This window comes from Acaromyces ingoldii (genome assembly GCF_003144295.1).
Source record: "Acaromyces ingoldii strain MCA 4198 unplaced genomic scaffold FA10scaffold_1, whole genome shotgun sequence".
In the NCBI taxonomy this organism is placed as follows: domain Eukaryota; kingdom Fungi; phylum Basidiomycota; class Exobasidiomycetes; order Exobasidiales; family Cryptobasidiaceae; genus Acaromyces; species Acaromyces ingoldii.
This window is the reverse complement of record NW_020290247.1, coordinates 1143896-1160947: the sequence shown is the minus strand read 5'-3', so window position 1 is coordinate 1160947 and position 17052 is coordinate 1143896. Positions and strand designations below refer to the sequence as shown.

General features: G+C 57.3%; 5 protein-coding genes across 5 annotated transcripts; 2 read left to right on the top strand and 3 right to left on the bottom strand.

The window, feature by feature from the left end:
• The first annotated feature begins 495 nt into the window (after nt 1-495).
• On the top strand, nt 496-4984 carry FA10DRAFT_13081 (hypothetical protein). The gene is made up of 2 exons (XM_025517977.1): nt 496-3514; nt 3571-4984. The coding sequence occupies exons 1-2, from the start codon at nt 718-720 to the stop codon at nt 4890-4892; spliced, it is 4119 nt and encodes a 1372-aa protein (XP_025380258.1). The 5' UTR covers nt 496-717; the 3' UTR covers nt 4893-4984.
• Nucleotides 4985-5511: 527 nt separating this feature from the next.
• Nucleotides 5512-10072, bottom strand: FA10DRAFT_247139 (hypothetical protein). The gene is made up of 4 exons (XM_025519441.1): nt 9399-10072; nt 8860-9337; nt 7737-8798; nt 5512-7669 (listed from the first exon to the last, which is right to left on the bottom strand). Exons 1-4 carry the CDS (start codon nt 9740-9742, stop codon nt 5873-5875), a joined length of 3681 nt encoding a protein of 1226 aa, XP_025380257.1. The 5' UTR covers nt 9743-10072; the 3' UTR covers nt 5512-5872.
• Nucleotides 10073-10563: 491 nt separating this feature from the next.
• Nucleotides 10564-12265, top strand: FA10DRAFT_298493 (hypothetical protein). Its single transcript, XM_025524605.1, has 4 exons — nt 10564-10925; nt 10991-11277; nt 11355-11945; nt 12012-12265. Exons 1-4 carry the CDS (start codon nt 10583-10585, stop codon nt 12177-12179), a joined length of 1389 nt encoding a protein of 462 aa, XP_025380256.1. The 5' UTR covers nt 10564-10582; the 3' UTR covers nt 12180-12265.
• Nucleotides 12262-13629, bottom strand: FA10DRAFT_263764 (histidinol phosphate phosphatase H). Its single transcript, XM_025520361.1, has 2 exons — nt 12682-13629; nt 12262-12596 (listed from the first exon to the last, which is right to left on the bottom strand). The coding sequence occupies exons 1-2, from the start codon at nt 13561-13563 to the stop codon at nt 12267-12269; spliced, it is 1212 nt and encodes a 403-aa protein (XP_025380255.1). The 5' UTR covers nt 13564-13629; the 3' UTR covers nt 12262-12266.
• A 192-nt stretch (nt 13630-13821) lies between these two features.
• FA10DRAFT_282726 (hypothetical protein) lies at nt 13822-16170 on the bottom strand (the record flags this gene model as incomplete). Its single annotated transcript, XM_025523791.1, has 2 exons — nt 13822-15753; nt 15835-16170. 2 exons carry the CDS (start codon nt 16168-16170, stop codon nt 13822-13824), a joined length of 2268 nt encoding a protein of 755 aa, XP_025380254.1.
• Nucleotides 16171-17052: the final 882 nt, after the last annotated feature.

Here is a 17052-nt window from a genome sequence, read left to right as displayed (position 1 = left end):
AGTAGGGGGTGCGAGTCGCCCGGCCGAAAGCAGCAAAAAAAAAGGAAGAAGAGGGAAGGGGAGGAAAAAAAGGGCAGCGAGAGAAATAAAAAAAAAAAAAAAAAAAGGCCGCTGCGCGTCCATCGGTCCCGGCTGCCGAGAGACCACAAACTGCGTGACTGACTGGAGGGCTTCACCGCCTTGACTTTGCTTCTCCTCCAGCTCCTTTCTTCTTTCTCTTTCGCAACATCCCCTTTCTTCGACTTTCTGCCCTCTTCGCGCTCTTCTTTTCATCTTTCTTCGACTTGCTCGTTCCCCCCGTTTAAAGCCTTTCAAAGCCCGCTGGTTCAGGGGAGAGGGTTCTTAGGGAAAAAAGGGCACGCATAGAGCCGAAGCAAACCAGGGAGCAAGTCAGCGCGATACGGAGCCCCTTCTGGTCACGCACTTTTCGTCAGCGGCGTTCAGGACCAACCTCTCCTCGCTTAGATAGCGAGACGTCAGTTACCAACTGCAGACCCTGTGTCGCGCCTCGTCTCCGCTACTGGACTAGATTGCAGGACGACGGCATAGAGTGGAGCAAATGTTATAGCGGCCCTCTGCCCTCGATTTTCAGCATCCAAGCGAGAGGTCGACGACAAAGGAAGCCCGAGGCAGTGTAGCGCTCACAAGTAAGCCTCTTGTGGCCTTCACACCCTAGATCGAGGCAAGGGGCTCATTGATCGGGCTGTCAAGCACGCTATGGACGTCTACTCGACGTCCTTCACCATCCCTCGCGCTACGGGCGCCGTGGCATATGCCGAAGATGAGGTATCATCACCCCCCACCATGCCGGCAGCAACCGGAGGGGGCGGGACCGGCGCTGGCTTTGGCCTGAACATTGGCAGTGGAAGCAGTGCAGCAGAAGCTGCTCAGGGGTACCTTGCAGGAAATGACCTGTCGAGGACCGAGACAGCCCGTCCGCGCCCACAGGACACACCAAGCACCGGGCGTATGGGCTCGATGCGCTCAAGGCTACCACCCAGCGTCAAGGCATTCATGCCCGCTGCCTTCGGAGGAAGCAAGAGAACAAGTGAGCGCATCGCAGAGGCCGTTGGTCCGAACGCAGAGAGAGAGTGTGATACCGAGGGCGAAGAGGAGGCAGGAGGCGCTTCGTCGACAGCAGCGTCCAAAAACGCTCCTCAGGACAAGGCTGAGGACGCAGTGCTGGAAAAGGAGGCTCGGTCAGACGCCGGAACCAATGCCATTGGCGCTGAGGTGGCCGCTGCCTCTGCCAAGAATCGGGACAGCAGATCTACTGTTGGTACGAATTCATCGATCGATTTCTCCTCGGCTGCGTCCGTCTCTGCCGACAGTACCTCTCCTTCGACGGTGCCGCCTCTGGGGAGCGGCAGTTCAAAAGCCGCCGGAGGTAGCATTCAAACACCCTCGGAGCCTCGGAGCACGACGCACAGCGCTTCTGGCTCATTTTCCACCTTTTTCGGCCAGCAGCAGCAGCATCAACAGTCTCAGCCTCACCAGGCGCGCAAACCCAGCGTCGACCTCAATGACAGCATGCACAAGCTCACCACTGAGGCGATGAACAATCATCAGTGCATCGTCTCTTTCACCGCTGTTCCCCGTCAGGAGCACTCGACCTTTCATCCAAATGGCAGCTCTACCTCGCTCAGTAGCGACCCTTTTCCAAGACAGCCAAATTTCAACGCCGCATCAGCCACGGGCGTACTTCCCTTTCCGTCACAGTACCCGTACAATCACTACGCCCAAGGCTTCGGCCATGACAACGGTTCAAATGCGTTCGGCGTAGCACCTCACCTATTCCCACTGGGAGGTGGCAGCACCACTTCGCTCAACAGCCTGAACCACGTCTCAGCCTCTTTGGCACCGCAGACGTCGGCACCGCGACCGCCTGCGTCAAGCAAAAAGGCAGCCGTGCCCCAGTACAACTTTCACCTTTCGGGCGGTTACCAACAAGTCATGGCTGCTCGTGGGGCGATTCTGCGGGATCACCCATTCAAGGCACGGTCGAAGCTCAAGGTGCCGCGAAATGATATTCTCGAGGTCCTTCCTGGTTCTCCATCTAGCGGACCTTCCGAGCATCTCAACTCAGACGTGCGACGCAAGCTCGACGAGATTGCCGTAGCCTCTCGCACAGCTATTTCTGTGCAGGGCCTCGAAAAGCGGGGTGCGGATCTGGGCTATGGCTTGGAGACGGAGCGAAATGTTCAAGTGACCATTGCTGGCCCCTTCGAAGGTGCAGAACAGGCCAGGATACGCGTCATGGTCATGCTCGACGAGCTGAGCGGGCTACAGGTGGAAGCGTCAGAGATCGACTACAAGCTTCACAACATTATCGGCGGGCGCAAGCGTTGTGTGATTCAAAGAATCCAGGAAGAGACGGCCACCAACATCTACCTCCCTACACCCTTCTCGGGCGTGCTGTCGTCCTCGCCTAGCCCGTCAATCGCGTCGAGGCAGAACACTGTCTACATTGCGGGCGAATACTTTGGTGTCCAGAGGGCTCGCGACATGCTCTTTCAGGTCTCACTCCACAAGAGCAAGTCGATCATCTCGCGCGATGTTGCCATCCTGCCCCGCAAGATCGATTGGATGCTCGGCGAGCGTCTCGAGGAGCTGAGGACTATCATGGTGGACAACGCCACATTCATCAAGCTTCCCCTACTCGGGTCTCAGACAAGCGTCGTCTCCGTCTACGGCGACAACCGGGTCAACATTGAGCGCTCGATTCGTTCGATGATGCAACTTGCGTGCCAATTCTACATTGCCTCTCTCTGGCTTCTCCCTTTCTCGTTCGACGCCTTCCAGACACCTACTTCGCTCAGCGCGCCTCAGATCACGCCTATCCTCAAGCACGTCAGCAACACTTCAGGAGCTGAGGTCGTGTTCAAGAGCAATTGCTTCGAGATCCATGGTCTCGAGGGCGAGGTTCGACATGCCGTCACGCTTATCCTTGACCTCGATGTGGTCAAGCCCTTCAATTTTGAGGTCCGCTTCCAAATTGAGCTGGCCAATGAGCACCGCGAGTTTATCAGCGGCAAGAAGAACGGCAAGATCAACAAAATCATGAAGCAGGGCGTCCGTATCAAGTTTGAAACATTCAACGATTACAATTTCCTGATCGATGTCTCGAGCAACGACAGAGCAGGCGCACTCCAGGGTCTGAGCCTTCTTCAGGAGGAATTGCCCGCCGAGGTCTCTTTCCACGTCCCAGAGAGCTATCACAAGCGGATCATCGGCGTTGGGGGCAAGAACATCCAGCGCACGATGAAGAAATACGGCATCTACGTCAAGTTCTACTCGAAGCAGGACCTCGACTTGGAGACGTACCCCTTTTTAGATGCTGAGGACAACGTCATCGCCAGGACGCCGGCGAAAAATGCGATGAATCTTGACAATCTCAAGCAGGCCGTGATGGAGCTCGTCAGCCCCAAAGACAAAGACTATGTCACCGAGACGGTGCCTATTGCGCGACGATATCACCGGACTCTTCTTGGCGAGAAGGGCATCTTCATCCATGGTGAGTGTGAGAATGCCTACCATTGACAAGGGCAAGAGCTGACTGTACGAGCACAGACATCGAGGAGAAATTGGGTTGCACCATTCGTTTCCCACCTCCAGAGCTGGCAAACGATCTCGTCTCCATCTTCGGGTCTGAATCGCAAATCCACATTGCGGCTCAGATGCTTCTGGACCACGTTCCTTTCGAGGCGGAGCTCAGAACGCCAAATTCGTCAGAGTTGGCGAGAGTTATTGCCTCGCACGATTTCGTCGCTCTGACGGAGCGGGTCAAGCGAGATCTGAACATTAACATCGTTCCTGTCGCCAACAAGACTCAGACGGGCGAGGCTGTCTTCAAATTGCGGCTCAACAGGAGCAACGCAGACTTTCTGCCGGCCTCCAAGGATGCTCTCGAGGACTTCCTTCTGAGCAGAAACGTGGAGGTTTACGACTCGCCGGCACGAGCTCGCTCCGACTCGTTTGCCTCGAGCTTTCCCCACTTTGCTACGAAGCTCATTTCAACGGCAGCCGAATCCACAGACTCGTTTCAAACCGATGCTGCACGCTATCAGCAGGCTCAAGAGAGGTCGCGACTCCGAGCAGCCACATCCACGCCCGACATTAAGGCCCTCTTCGATTCTCCGTCACAGGGCGGCGCTGCCAACAACTACACCGTCATGCCGCCTATGGCGCCTGGAAGTGCTTCGACTACGAATTCCCCTCTCATCCCATCGTCGCTCTATCCTTCGCCGTACCAAGACACCATGTCAAGTGCCTCGAGCCTTGGAGGGGGTGATGTGTGGGGCATGCCCCGATACGTGCCACCTCCTCAGCCATCGCACCACCCCCATCATCATTCCTCTGCTTCTGGAATCGCCTTTCCGCAGCACAATACTCACCTCTCGGATGATCTCAAGCTCTTCTACAACCGGAATGGCAACGATGCCCTAGAGGCAGACGAGCGCATCAAGGCGCTTCGCAAGCCGAGGTCGTTTGCTCACCGGGCACAGAGCCTTGACATCGGCGCACTGGCAGCTCAGCAGGCGGCTCAGCAAGCCGTCGCTCTCGGTCGGTCTGGAGGCGGCACTCCACTGCCTAACGGCATGCACGGAGCTGGAGGATCTCCCGTGCCGCCATCCATGCCGACGATGCAACGCCCATATGGCGCCATCGGATCGAGCCCTATGCCCTCCTCGCAAGTCTTTGCTGGCTCCTCCCTTGGCCCCAATGCCGGCAACGCGACACACTTTGGACCAAGCCCGGTCGCTGGTGGTCACATGACGGCCCCTAGCATCTCCAGGATGGCCCCCACGCCAAGCCATGGACCCGAGCCGTCAACAACTGACGAGGTTCTGCGCTCATTGGCTCAGCTCCAATTCCCTCCGTCCTCTTCCTAGGATCGTGCCCTCGTCTCTTTCCTCTCTCATTTCACTCTTCCTCTCTCTCTCACTGCAAGATTCCAACCAACAATATTCCCCCGGCCGCTCAACACACACCAAGACAAAAGAACAGAGAACTCGCTAATCCCGTCGTCAAACCTCGATCTCCTTTACTTTTTTGTCCCGAAAGCACAAAGATTCTCACGCCCTTGCTTTTCTGCCTCTTCTCCTTCTCTCTCCGACATCGACGATCAAACGACCTGAAGCAAAGGGCCCATAGCAGTACTGTAGCAGCACCAACCGACCGACCACGACCCCAATTCTTTTCCCAACTCTGGCTGGCAAGCAAAGCACCATCCTTCTCCTTTCCACATTTCCTATATATCTCCCTCTTTTTAGGCCTCTTGCATCTACTCTATGCCAAACATTGTTCCTTCGCTGTTCCTCCTTTCTCCCACTGTCAGCTCTCGTCTCTCTTGAAGAAACAAAGGCGCGCGATTCCCCTTTTCTTGCCTAAATGCGTCCTTCGACAATTATTTGCATGCCTAGTTGGGCGCAAGGGCGACGCAAGGTCCTCGTCGCTTGAGTGTCTCTTACCCGTGGTTAGACATTTGCAATGATGACGAACAAGAGCCAAACCCGGAGAAATACTGTGTTTCCACATTGAACCGAGGGATAGGATGTCAAAGAACAGTGCTCCCTTAAGACAGGAGCAGACCGATGGGGCGGGGGAGGGGTGAGTTGGGTAAATAACACGAGGTGCGCAGGAGGATGAAGGTGGAATCGACGAGATAGGGATGAAGACTTGACAAAGAGCGGAGATCCCAAAGAGAGACAAGGACTAGAAGCACCCAAATGACGGGGAAAAGAGAGAGAGAGACGACTTATCATACAGATTGGTGTGTAGGGAACGTGTGAGCCAGTGTCTGTGTGGTTGTTTTGATGGTAGATGCGTGCTGAAAGATGGAGAGTCAAGGAAGTGTGTGCGAGAGAAATGATTAGAAAACACGGTGTGGTCCGCCATTTCCTGAGAAGTTGTGGGTGCCCGAGCTTCGGTTGCGGGCGTGACTCTGCGATTGCGCTGCACCGATGGCTGTCGATGCTCCTCGTTCGCGGTCCAGGCTCAAGCTTGAATGCGAGGAACCATCGTTGAAGAAGCCAGAGTCAAAAGGCGAACCAGGTCCGCCACCACCCCTCAGCAGGATCACGTCCTCACCGTACGCAGGGCTTGGCGTCCGATCCACCAGCACGCCTGGGCTTAGTGGACCTCTGAAGGGGCTCAGCGCCTGGTTGTTGTTTTGGTAGGGGCTGTGATTGCTGTACTGTTGTTGCAAGTTTGGCGGGCGCGGTTGTTGAGGCGGGGGAGGTCGATGGGAATAATGGTCAGGGATGCGGGGTACGGCAGGCGTAAATGCCTGACGGTCATTGCGACGTGCAAGAGAAGCACTAGGCCGAAGTGGGGGACCCGACCGATTCATGCCATCGTTGTCGTCGTTCCATCCTTGATTGAGGATCTTCTCCATGTCGTCTTGCTCCACGACCACTTCTTGCCCATCAATCCACACACTATGACGTTGGATCTTGAGCGGGGGCGGGGCCTCTTCGTTGAAAGCGCCGATGTGGTGGCCCCACACATCTTCGTCGCCGCCTTCGCTACTCGCCACATCGCTGAATGAGTCGCTTCCTCGCCTTCCCTTGATGTGGTTGGGAAGTGCGGGCGCTGGGTGTAGATGCTGACCCTGACTGTCAATGTCGTTGTAGAAGCCGCCGCCAAATTGCTTCTCCATCTCGCGTCGGCGTTTCTCCTCCCGGGCCTGACGCTTCAATCTTGATCTTTCCCAGTCCTCCCAACGTCGGAGCGGCACGCTGGCAGCAGCAAAAACGCCAGCAGAGTCTCCGTGTGCGTCTCCCTTCGTCTCTCCCTCGACTTTCCGCGTCTCTCCCCATGAGAAGTCGTCAAAGTGCCAAAAGGAGTAGACCGGCAGGATGAAGTTCCAGACGGGCAGGAAGATGAGGTAGATGAGCATCCACATGGTGTAGACGACCTTTCGCGTCGCCAAAAGGATGAGCACCGCAGGCAGACCAATGACGGCGACGAGAAGCATCAGAGGAATGGCCTGGGTGAAGCCGTGTGGTGGGTTGATGATGTACGAGGCGATCAGGGTATAGGTGAGGCAGATGGCGACGGGCAGCACCGCGGTTCCGATAAGATCCATGAAGACAACAAACTGCATCGAAAAGCAGAATGTGCCACAGAGGTCACGTACAAGAACCAGCTCCATGAGATTGTGCACGGTTGAGTTGATCCAACGCCGGCGCTGCGAAAGAAGCATCTTGAATGTGTGAGGTACCTCTGTTCGGCACCGTGCCTGAGGAACGAAAATCATCTTGCGGTTCGGGAATGTCCGGAGGAGGAGGGTCGTCAGAAACCGGTCCTCGCCCAACAGGAGGAGGTTCTTTTGGTGAAGCGTAGTAACGACACTCTGGCTGTACTCGCGCGTCACCTCCGGCTTGACGATGACAGGAACCCAGTCGTCGTCGTTTGGCTTTCTAGCCTTGATACGATACATCGAGAAACAGCCGGGAAGACAGGTGACGCCTCCAAAGACCGACTCGAAAGCCTTGACCATGTGATGCGAAATGAAATATTCGTATACCTGGATAGCCGTGACCCAGGACGACCTCTTGTTGGCGATTCGCGTTTCGCCGCATGCGCCCATGACCATATGATCCCGCATCATTGCGTTGCACAGCGTCCGCATGCTCTTGGGATACACTTTTGTGTCGGCATCGACCTATATGAAGATTTGGTCAGCCAGTGGCATTCGAGCGAATTTATCAGGAGAGACAGGGAAGACATACCATCATGCAGAGCTCGAAAAAGTCGGGTGTGACGCCCATCAGAGCGTGGAACTTTCGAAAGAGGTCAAAGTCGAGGGGCGTCATGCGGTCGTTGTAGGTGCACCGTTGAAGGAAGTTCATCAGGATCATCTGTCCATCTCGCTTGCCTCTGTTGCCTGGCTTGCCGTCCTTTGCCTCTTGAGGCGTTCCGCACTTCACGACGATGATCATCGGCGTTCGATGTCCCTTTCCTTTCGTGTAGTGTCCCGCATAGACCATGGCCATATTATGCTGCTTGCTGCCCTGAGCTACACTGATGAAGCTCATCGGCATCGGCGTGCCGAAGCGCTCATCCGCATCAAGCAGGCCCACGCAGATGTCGGGTGTTGAGAGCGATTCTCCTGACCCAGTAACCATGCCGTCGGCCACAACGAAAAGTAACTTCCTTGAGTCTGGATAGTCGGTCTCAGCCAGTGACGTGAGCGTCGTCGATATGCCCTCTTCTCCCTCGCTGTAGCAGGTCACAAGGCACACGACGTATGGTTCGTTTCCAATGACTACCCTCGTCGTGCCGGCGCTATGAGAGCCTGGCGAAAGCCTCTGACGGGGTGCAGAGGGCGGCGGTGGCCTTTCCTTGTTCGCCCAGGGCGCTGCGCCGGGCTGGTCGATCGTCGACATGGCACCCGCAGGCAGCTGACTGAAAGCGACTCGACCCGTGCCGTAGTCGAGATTCTTCGGAGGTGCGGCCATGCGCCAACTCATGAACCAGCTGAACCAGATGGCCATGAAGAAGCGAATGAAGACGAGACCCAAGATGATGACGAGGGAAATGTAAAGGAAGAGGTCTGAGATGAAGCAGCCGGGAGTTACCTTGTCGATGTGGCCGGCAAAATATCTCTGCTCGAGGCAAGGGACTGCCGCTTTGAGCGTAGTGCTTGTGTAGAATTGCCGGGTGGCATCCCGTCCTCCTACGATATCGAGGTTCAGCGTCTTGCGTATGGCAGTGTCGACCTCGTCATTTGTGACCGGCGTGGGATTGGCGTTGATGTACGGCTGCATGTTGAGCACATTGCCGTTGATGACCTTACATAGCAAGTGTCAGCTGACATAAGGTTCTCCAGCGGAGAAGCAGCGGGCAGCTTACAATGATGTTTGAGAAGGCACCTGATCCCAGGTCGTCCCAGGCATAGCCGACTTTCAAGTCGGTCTTCACAAGCTTTGCTTTCTGCAATGTGGTCTCGTCGAGGGTGCCCATGGGACACGAGGGCAGATTCCCTTGCTGCTTGCAAAGATCAGATGTCGCGTAGAGGCCGGTCTGGCCGGTGCATGCTGGGAAGAAGGTGGCAGCATCGCGCTTGAACAGTGGAGTGATGTCGTACCCGTTCTCCTTGCCAGACCGGGTGTACATATTGTAGCCAACCTCGTCAGCGTCGGGGAAGAGCGCACTTGTCGCATTGTATTCGAGTCCGTTGATTCCAACCGAAGAGGTCGAGCCCTTACCCACTCTCTGCAGCTGGTTGGGCAAGGCCTGCTGTGACGGTGAGCACAAAGCCTTGTTGAGGCCCATGGTGACGAAGCCGACGAAACCACCGAGAAGCAGGGCAATGAACACAAGAGCCACTCTGCGGGGTTGACTACAGTCAGCTTTGCTCCATCCAGCTTCTTTCCCTCTCCATTGCTTACTTTTCCCTCCATGCCTGTTGGCTGCCCTTGTCTTTGAGCCCGCCGCAGGTCTTGAGACATGGCCCAGGCGCCCAGCAAGTGATGCATTTGCTAAAGATGCGCCATGTCGCGCGTCCTCGTCGGCTGACATTCCCCCCGACTCCCGTTCCTTCTGGGTTGATGAGTGGTACCTGGGGCTGGCCTCGCTCTGGTCTCGTCAAAGTCTTTGCGCGTGCAATCTTGGTCGGCTGTCGAAGCGGCGGCGGCGCCTCGCTCTGGATCGGTATTGAAGCATCTTGGCCTCCTCCTCGATTCGGCTTGCGCACAAATGACTTTGCAAATGTCGCGTTCCTCGAAGGCGCCATGGCTCAGTGAAGGCTCCGCCGCCTCTCTTTCTCCTGAGTCTTTGTCGTCTTTTCTTTGCTGGTGGACGAAGGGATAGAAAGGGCCCCGTCCAGCGAGATCCTCACCGAGCAGCCTGCTGTGAAAATGAGCGTGTGGTTCAACTCCTCCTCTCTCTCTGCGAAAGTCTTGAATATCCGAGCACGCCGTCTGGTTCTGAGGGGGAAAGCGAAGAAGAGAAGAGAAAAGAAGGGAGAGGAGCAGGTAGGGAGAGTGATGTGGTTTGACGTCGTACGGTCCGGTGTCCTAAAGGGAATGAATCAAAGGAGGGGTCAAATTGTCGACGCGCGACGAGGACCCCACTAAAGCAAATGATCTCTTATTCGAACTTGAGGTTTTTGTATTCGACAGCTTGGATCAGTAAGGACGCACATGCAGCCTCTCATAAGTGAAACGCTATTTCGAGCACGTTGTGTGGCCAAACTGATGGGTAGCCAGATTTTGTGCATCGGCTTCTGCAATCGACAGCCCGCCGCCAGTCGACCCCTTGGTCTCCAAGAACCGTCGGCTGGCGATCGCTTTGCAGTGTGAAATGACCTGCAAGTTAAGACTGAAGACAAAGAGAAGCGGCTGTGGCCCGCTGAATGCTTGCTTTCTGTTGAAGGGTGGTGCAGATTCAAACGTAATAATATAATGTCGCTGAGCCGAGAGAAATGAAGAGCAGTGCGAGATGGTGAAATCGGTCATCGTGTACCGGTAGTGACGGAAATTTACACGTGGTCAAAGCGATGCGCGGTTGGAGCTCTCCTGAATGCAACACACCTGGCTAAGACGACGACGAAACGACGACGAAGACGAGATTGATGACCATGACGAGGCTGCCTAGCTGGCTGCTCGTCGCTTTGGCCAGCGTTCTGCCTCTGGCGCTGGCTGCCACCTCGTCTTCTGCATCTCTCTTTCTTCACCCTTGCAACGAGGGCGTGAGCAAGCCGGCAAAGGTCTCGCCTTCGCAAGCCAACCGGGTCCTCGCGTACCACCTCGATGTGCCTGGCGAATACCTGGGCGCCGCTGCGGGCGACAAGGAAGCATGGGAGTGGGTACCACAGACAGCAAAGCTGGGCAAGGAGAGCGTCAAAGACCTGTTCGAGGACAATCGACAAAGGACCGTGGTGCTCCTCAAGGGCGTTGAGGAAGGAGAATTGCAAGGTGAGCTGCACCTCACTTCAGATAAGTCTGGTCTATGCTCTCGACTGACGCTCTACTTTCTTCAGATGTCATTCCGCTTTCGTTTCGAAACACACACAAGATTGACTCGCCACCTTCTACCGCCTCTTTCGAGGCCCTGATTCACTCGTACGGCGAGCGCCTTCATGAGGCAATTCCCTCGCTCGGCTCCGCTTTCGGCGGCTTCTTCTTGGCCGCGGTCGAAGAGGCGCAGAGCATCTTGGAAGATGCAACCGAGATGCTCGTGGGTGGATCCGCCATGTCTGTGCCTCTCGAGAAGACCGACAGCGCGGGTTGGAAGAAGAGCCTGGACGTCATGGACTTGACAGGCAAGGTGAGTGGCTGAGTGGCTTTTTGGGATTGGGAAGTCCGAATATGGCCCTTGCTCACTCAATTGCTCTAAATGCGTAGGCTTCAACGGCATTCCGCCAGAGCATGGTGAACTTGGTCGCATTCTTCGACTCTTTTGACGATGACAAGGTGCGGGAGCAGCAGCCATCGTTCCAAGCCCTCCGCTTTGACGGCCTCGCCGAGATCCGGAGCACCTACGGGCAAGAGAGCGTGGAGTACAAGGAAGCCAAAAAGGCGCTCAAGGACGTGCTCGCAGCTGCGGCCATGAAGATGGACAAGCTGGCCTCCTCCTCATCGCAGACTCTCGCTATCGTTGCGGTCTCCGACGACGAGGACGAAAAGTCGATGCTGCAGCCGCGCTCCGACCTCTTGGCTCCTTTCCGGACCGGACCAGGCCGAACGCCATTCCAAAAGAGGCGCGATGCGAGCATCTGGGACCAGCTCGAGACCAACAAGAAGGGCAGCAAGGGAAAGGCACCGAAGGAGTCAGATTACGTGGGCAAGTGCTTTAGCAAAGAGGAGGACCTGAACAAGGCAACGCAAAACTGCACAGGACACGGCAAGCCCAAGAAGTCTCTCAAGGGTGGGAAGCCTTGCTACCGATGCCAGTGTGAGACGACGAGATCGAAGTCGGGCAAGACAGTGGAATGGGTGAGTCATGCTTTCTTCTGCCATTCGCTGATCAAAAATCTGACTTTGGTCTTCTCTCCCCAACAGGCTGGCGCTGCATGCCAGAAGCAGGACATTTCCAAGCCATTTGTGCTCCTCGCATCTAGCACCGTCGTCCTCATTCTCGTCTCGATCGGCTCGGTCCTCTATCTCTACAACGAGGGACAAAAGGAGCTTCCAAGCGTCTTGGCTGGCATCAGCATCCCCAACAAGTAGCTAGTTCGCTTGGACCTCGTCGCACTTCTCCTTTTCTACACTCTGCAATCACAAATCAAAGGAAATCATCAAACTCTAAGATGACTGTCATTGCGGCTGTATCTGCGATTGTTGAGGAGGATAGTTGCTCCAGAAGGATGTCTTCGTGCTCCAATCTGACACTCTCCGGGACCTGGCCCCTCTGCGGAAGCGAGTCGGCGCATTCTGACCCGGCGTGCTCGAGAGCTCTCTGTTCCGTCGATCTTTCTCCTCGTCAGACCCTTCGTCGGCCACTGTCCCGTCTCGCTCCAGGACCCAGACGGCGTCGACGCCCTTTCGGCAGAGATAGTCCCTGGCGACGTGGTAGTTGAGTCCGACCTGCTGGTGTGCATGCGCGTCGTCCGAGAGGCAGACGCGGCCCTTGGCCTGCAAGATCATCTGTTCGTTGTTCCAAACGTCCTGAGTCAGTGACCTCAGCGACAAGTGCAACGGGGAGCGTGGAAGCTGACTCTGCCAGACTCACGTCAAGGATCTCCTCGCCTGGGTACGGCGACTTCCAGCCCTTGCGCACGCTCGCGGCGTTGATCTCAAACAGCGCGCCGTAGCTCGCCGCGAAGCAGATGTTGCGCCAGGCCAGCTCTCGGACCACTCGCACCGCCTTGTTCTCCTCCTCGCTGCTGCTGATGCTGCTGCTACCACTGCCACTGCCATCGCCAACGGACTCCGAGAGGCTAAGCTCGGCATCGAACAGCCTGAAGAGGTCAAAGTGGCCGATAACCTCGGGTCGCACCGCGACGAGCATGCGGTACTGCGCCTCGAGGTAGTCAGTAGCAAGGGCGAGGTGCGCCTTGCGACGTTGTTCCGGCCCTGCTTCACCCTGGTAGTACCTCTCTAGAGCCTTGTCAAAGGTGGCCGTGTCAAAGTCGATGGGCACGTCGTGCACATGGTGCAAGCTCCCCACGACAAAATCGACCTTTGACCTCGTCCTTGAGCTTGAGCTTGAGCTTGAGCTTGAGCTCGCCGCCGCTACCTTCGCATCCGATGCCCCGCCCTCTGCCGCCTCGCCCAGCACGCGGCTCAAGAAGGGCCACCAGTCGCCCTCGTCCTCCATCCACTCCGTCTCGGCACCCACGAGGACATTCATGCCGCGCGCGGCCCAGTCGGCCTGGCATGCGCGCGCCTCGACGAGGTAGGCCTCGAAGCGGCGCTGCAGTGCGGCCGGGTCGAGCCCCGCAGCAGCCTCTTCGGGGTAGAGCTGCGAGGCGCAGCGGCGCGGGACGTGCTCGGTGAGGTGGTAGGTGTCGAAGCCGGCAGCGTGGGCGCGCGCTAGCATCGAGCCGGGCGACGTGTCGGGCGCCGCGTGCGCACAGAAGCGCCCGCTGTGCGAGTGGTGCGAGTGCGGCATCCTCTCTCCTCCCTTCTCTTCTTTTCTCTCGCGCTTTCTCGCCTCGAACGAAATGAGAGCACAAATTTCGTCGACCAAGGAGCCTCTTCTTTTTCCCTCGACGGAAGAAAAAATAGTTCTATTTCGTCGTCCGCTCGGCGCTCGCTCGCACGGACTTGTTTTTTTTCTAGCGACGGTGGGAGGGCAACAGAGAGAGAGAGAGCATCGTCTATGATACAATAATGGTACAACAAGGCAGAGAGAGAGAAAGGGAGAGAATCAGTCTCGGACGGCTCCAAAGACGACGACCGAGACGCCGTCGGACCTCGACACGACGTTGGCAGAGTTGCTCGAGGAGTACCTTGAGCCCCCGCTACCATATGCCCAGGAACTGCTGTCGGTCCCGCTGCGGCCGGCGAGGACATGGTCTCCATTCCTCCTTGCACGCGCTTGCGCAATCGCCACGTCCGTCTCTACGTCCTCGAGCGTCGACAGGAGCCGGGCCGCATTGATTGTGACGCTCTCGCAGTGGAACGTCAGCTCGACACGGCTCGACAGTGAGGCGTAACGAGCCGAGAGCGAGTGCGAGGAGAGGTAGTTGTGCGAATACATGCTCGAGAGCGCGGGGTGGACCGTGTCCTCGCGGGTCCCGCCACGGTCGGCGGAGTTGGGGTGCGGCTGGATCGACATTGTGCAGCTGGGGCCGTCAAACTCCAGCGTTCTGAGATCGGGAATGGTCTCTTCGTCGGCATTGTTGCCATCATCATCGTCATCGGAGCCAGCCTCTTCCATATCAAGCACCTCGCCGGACGCCTTGACGTCGGAGCCGGCCCCTGAGGGAGGGGTGAAGCCAAAGTGCAACGTCGAGATCCGCTGGGCCCTCGCCAGGGCACTCTCCCCCTGCTCGTGCTCGTCGTTGCGAACATAGGCCCTTCCAATGCCATCGTACTGCGGCTGGACAGGGGTCGAGAACCAGTCTCGAAAGACGCGATCGAGCCCTTCGGCCACTCGCTTCTCCCACCTCATCTGCCTTGTTGACAAGGATGAGATTGCCGGCCCGCCACCAGCGACAGGACCAGCAGCACCACCACCACCGCTGGCACGCCCATCGACCAGGCGTCGCTGGAGCGTCAGTGACAAGATCCATGTCTCAAACGAGTCGAGCGGATCGAGCTGGAAGCGATAGGTAGGCTTCTTCGCCCTTGCCAGCCTGTTTCTTCGCTTGGCCAGCGCCGCCGCGGCTAGTACTGCGGCGTGACGAGGCCGGGGCCGGGAGCCGCTCCGGCTCGCCTCTTCGCTCTCGCTCGTCGTGTTGTAGTAGTCGCTGTCGTACGCGGCGGCCGTCGAGGCGACGGGCTCGGACCAGCCGCCCTGAATGCGTGGGTCGGTGTGGCCGAAGCCCTCGTAGCCCTCCTGGGCCCTGCCCCGCCGCCGCGCAGCTGCAATGCCGAGGGCGCGCTGCTGTGAGGAAGACGCTCCTACTTCGGGTGTCTGCGCTCGGCCCCGTTCAGCAGCAGCGGCTGCCGGTGTCGCGGTGCCACTGTCGTCGACCATCACCAAGCGAGTCGGGGCGAGATTCGACGGGCGCCACTGGTTTGGAATGGCTACATCCGTAAAGGGACGTCGACTAGAACCGGGCGTGTTTGAGGACGACGACGCAAAGGTCGGTGTTGCCGCGCGAGGTGTTGTACTTAGGCTTGCCTGGTCCATGGCGCCTTCTGGCAAGTCTAGTGCCGTCACTTGGCGGGGCTCCAGCGACGAAGGCGAAGCGACGGAGCTCGTCAGATGCTCTGCACCAGTCCTCTGCCAGTCGTCCCGGTGCACGATGGGCACGCTGGCCTGGCCGGGCCCCGTCGTTGCGCTGGGCGCGCCATGGGGTGCGAAGCGGGACGTTGGCTGAGAAAGCTCGATGCCCTCTTCTGCGCTCGAGTCGACGTCCATGGACGAAGCCCGCGATGAGAGCTCGTCCACGTCGTCGGCGCACTCAGCAACGCCGAGAGGCAGGAGGGCGGGTAGAAAGCTGAAGTTGACCAGGGTGCTGTATGCGCCTCCAGGTATGGCCGCCGATGTTCCCGGGCTCGGCACAGCGTCACCCACGCCCGTGCCTCGACCCGGTGGCAGAGGGCTGGGGATGCTCGAGGTGACGCTGAAGTGGGAAAAGTAGAGGACGTGCTTCGACGTGAGTGTGTCGATGGGCCGTTGTGCCTCAAACTAGGCGAGGAGAACAAGGAAAGAAAAGGGTGAGATTGAGAGAATAGCGGGGACACAACTGGTGAGCCAGCAGCAACCCACCACAAGGACCGTCTCTGGTCTGTCGTCGTCCTTGAAGCTCTTGGCGGCCGAGGAGGCGCCGATGAGCCTCAGAAGCCTGCGACGGGTGTAGGCATCGACCATGGCCATGTAGTACTTGTTCGTCCGCGCAATGGTCTTGTGCAGTGTCCTGGCCGGGAGGAATGTGAAGATGTAGGTCTGAAGCTCGTACGGGAGGTCGTTGAACTGGTGAAAGGACGCCATCGTAGATGCTGCTGGCTTTCCCGCCTGGGTCATGGGGTCGGGCGGCCTGTCGTGGCGTGACGACGAAGAGGAGGCGCTTGATGGGCGAGATTTCCGACCAAAGACCTTCTTCATCGTCTGTGGCCGATGGTGGATCTCACTCTCGGCCTCCTTCGTTTCCCCCACACAACACTACTACTCTCCCCCTCGACCTCTTCACGATTTATTTTTAATTCTACCCTCGTGGAGCCGGCCCTTTGTATGCGGGAGGTGCGTACGCTGTCAGAGGCGTCGCACTGTGAAATGGCAACAAGTGCGCTCGCCCTGTTGTTGAATGTTCGTGGTGGCTTGGACCTCTGGATCTGTCCGGAGATGCATGTGCTAAAAAGTTGAAGCCGGACCCCGGTGGAGGTTCGTTGTAGCTTTTGTGGTCGTGTGATGGATGGCCCCACCGATTTAGGCCCTGCCTGCCCTGGCACTACTGTCCTTGGTTCGCACGCTCTTGCTTGCCTCTGAGAGGATGGGTATGGCAACCACTTCACCAATGCTATCGCCATGCGTGTAGACGTTCGGCGAGGCAGACGGGTTCAATCAATGGTATTATCATAATGCATGACCCCTGCGCACCTGTCATTACCATGCAGAAACAAGTAGCACCAAAAATTCGACCCGCCCCGAGATCCGCTGCTAAGGAAGAAAGTGAAAGGCAAGATTATACAAACTTCTTTTCGCGTTCCCGTCCTCCCCTCCTATCACCAGCCAGCGACGGCGTCCCAAGAGAAGGCCAATCCGCAGAATACGCAAGTTGACCATGCTGTTCAGTCGAGCTAGCCGGCCCCTTCTCCTCTCTGCTTCTGTAGGGAGTTGCGCCCCTCTTTCTAGTGGTCGAAAAAGAAGGCTTTCATATTTTATTTTCAAAAATTAAGGAGGCCGGTTTAGCGCAGGGTTCCCGCCGGCCATTTCTCTCCTCTCCTGCCCACAAGGAAATTGTTTAATCGTAGTGCAGAAGAAGTAATA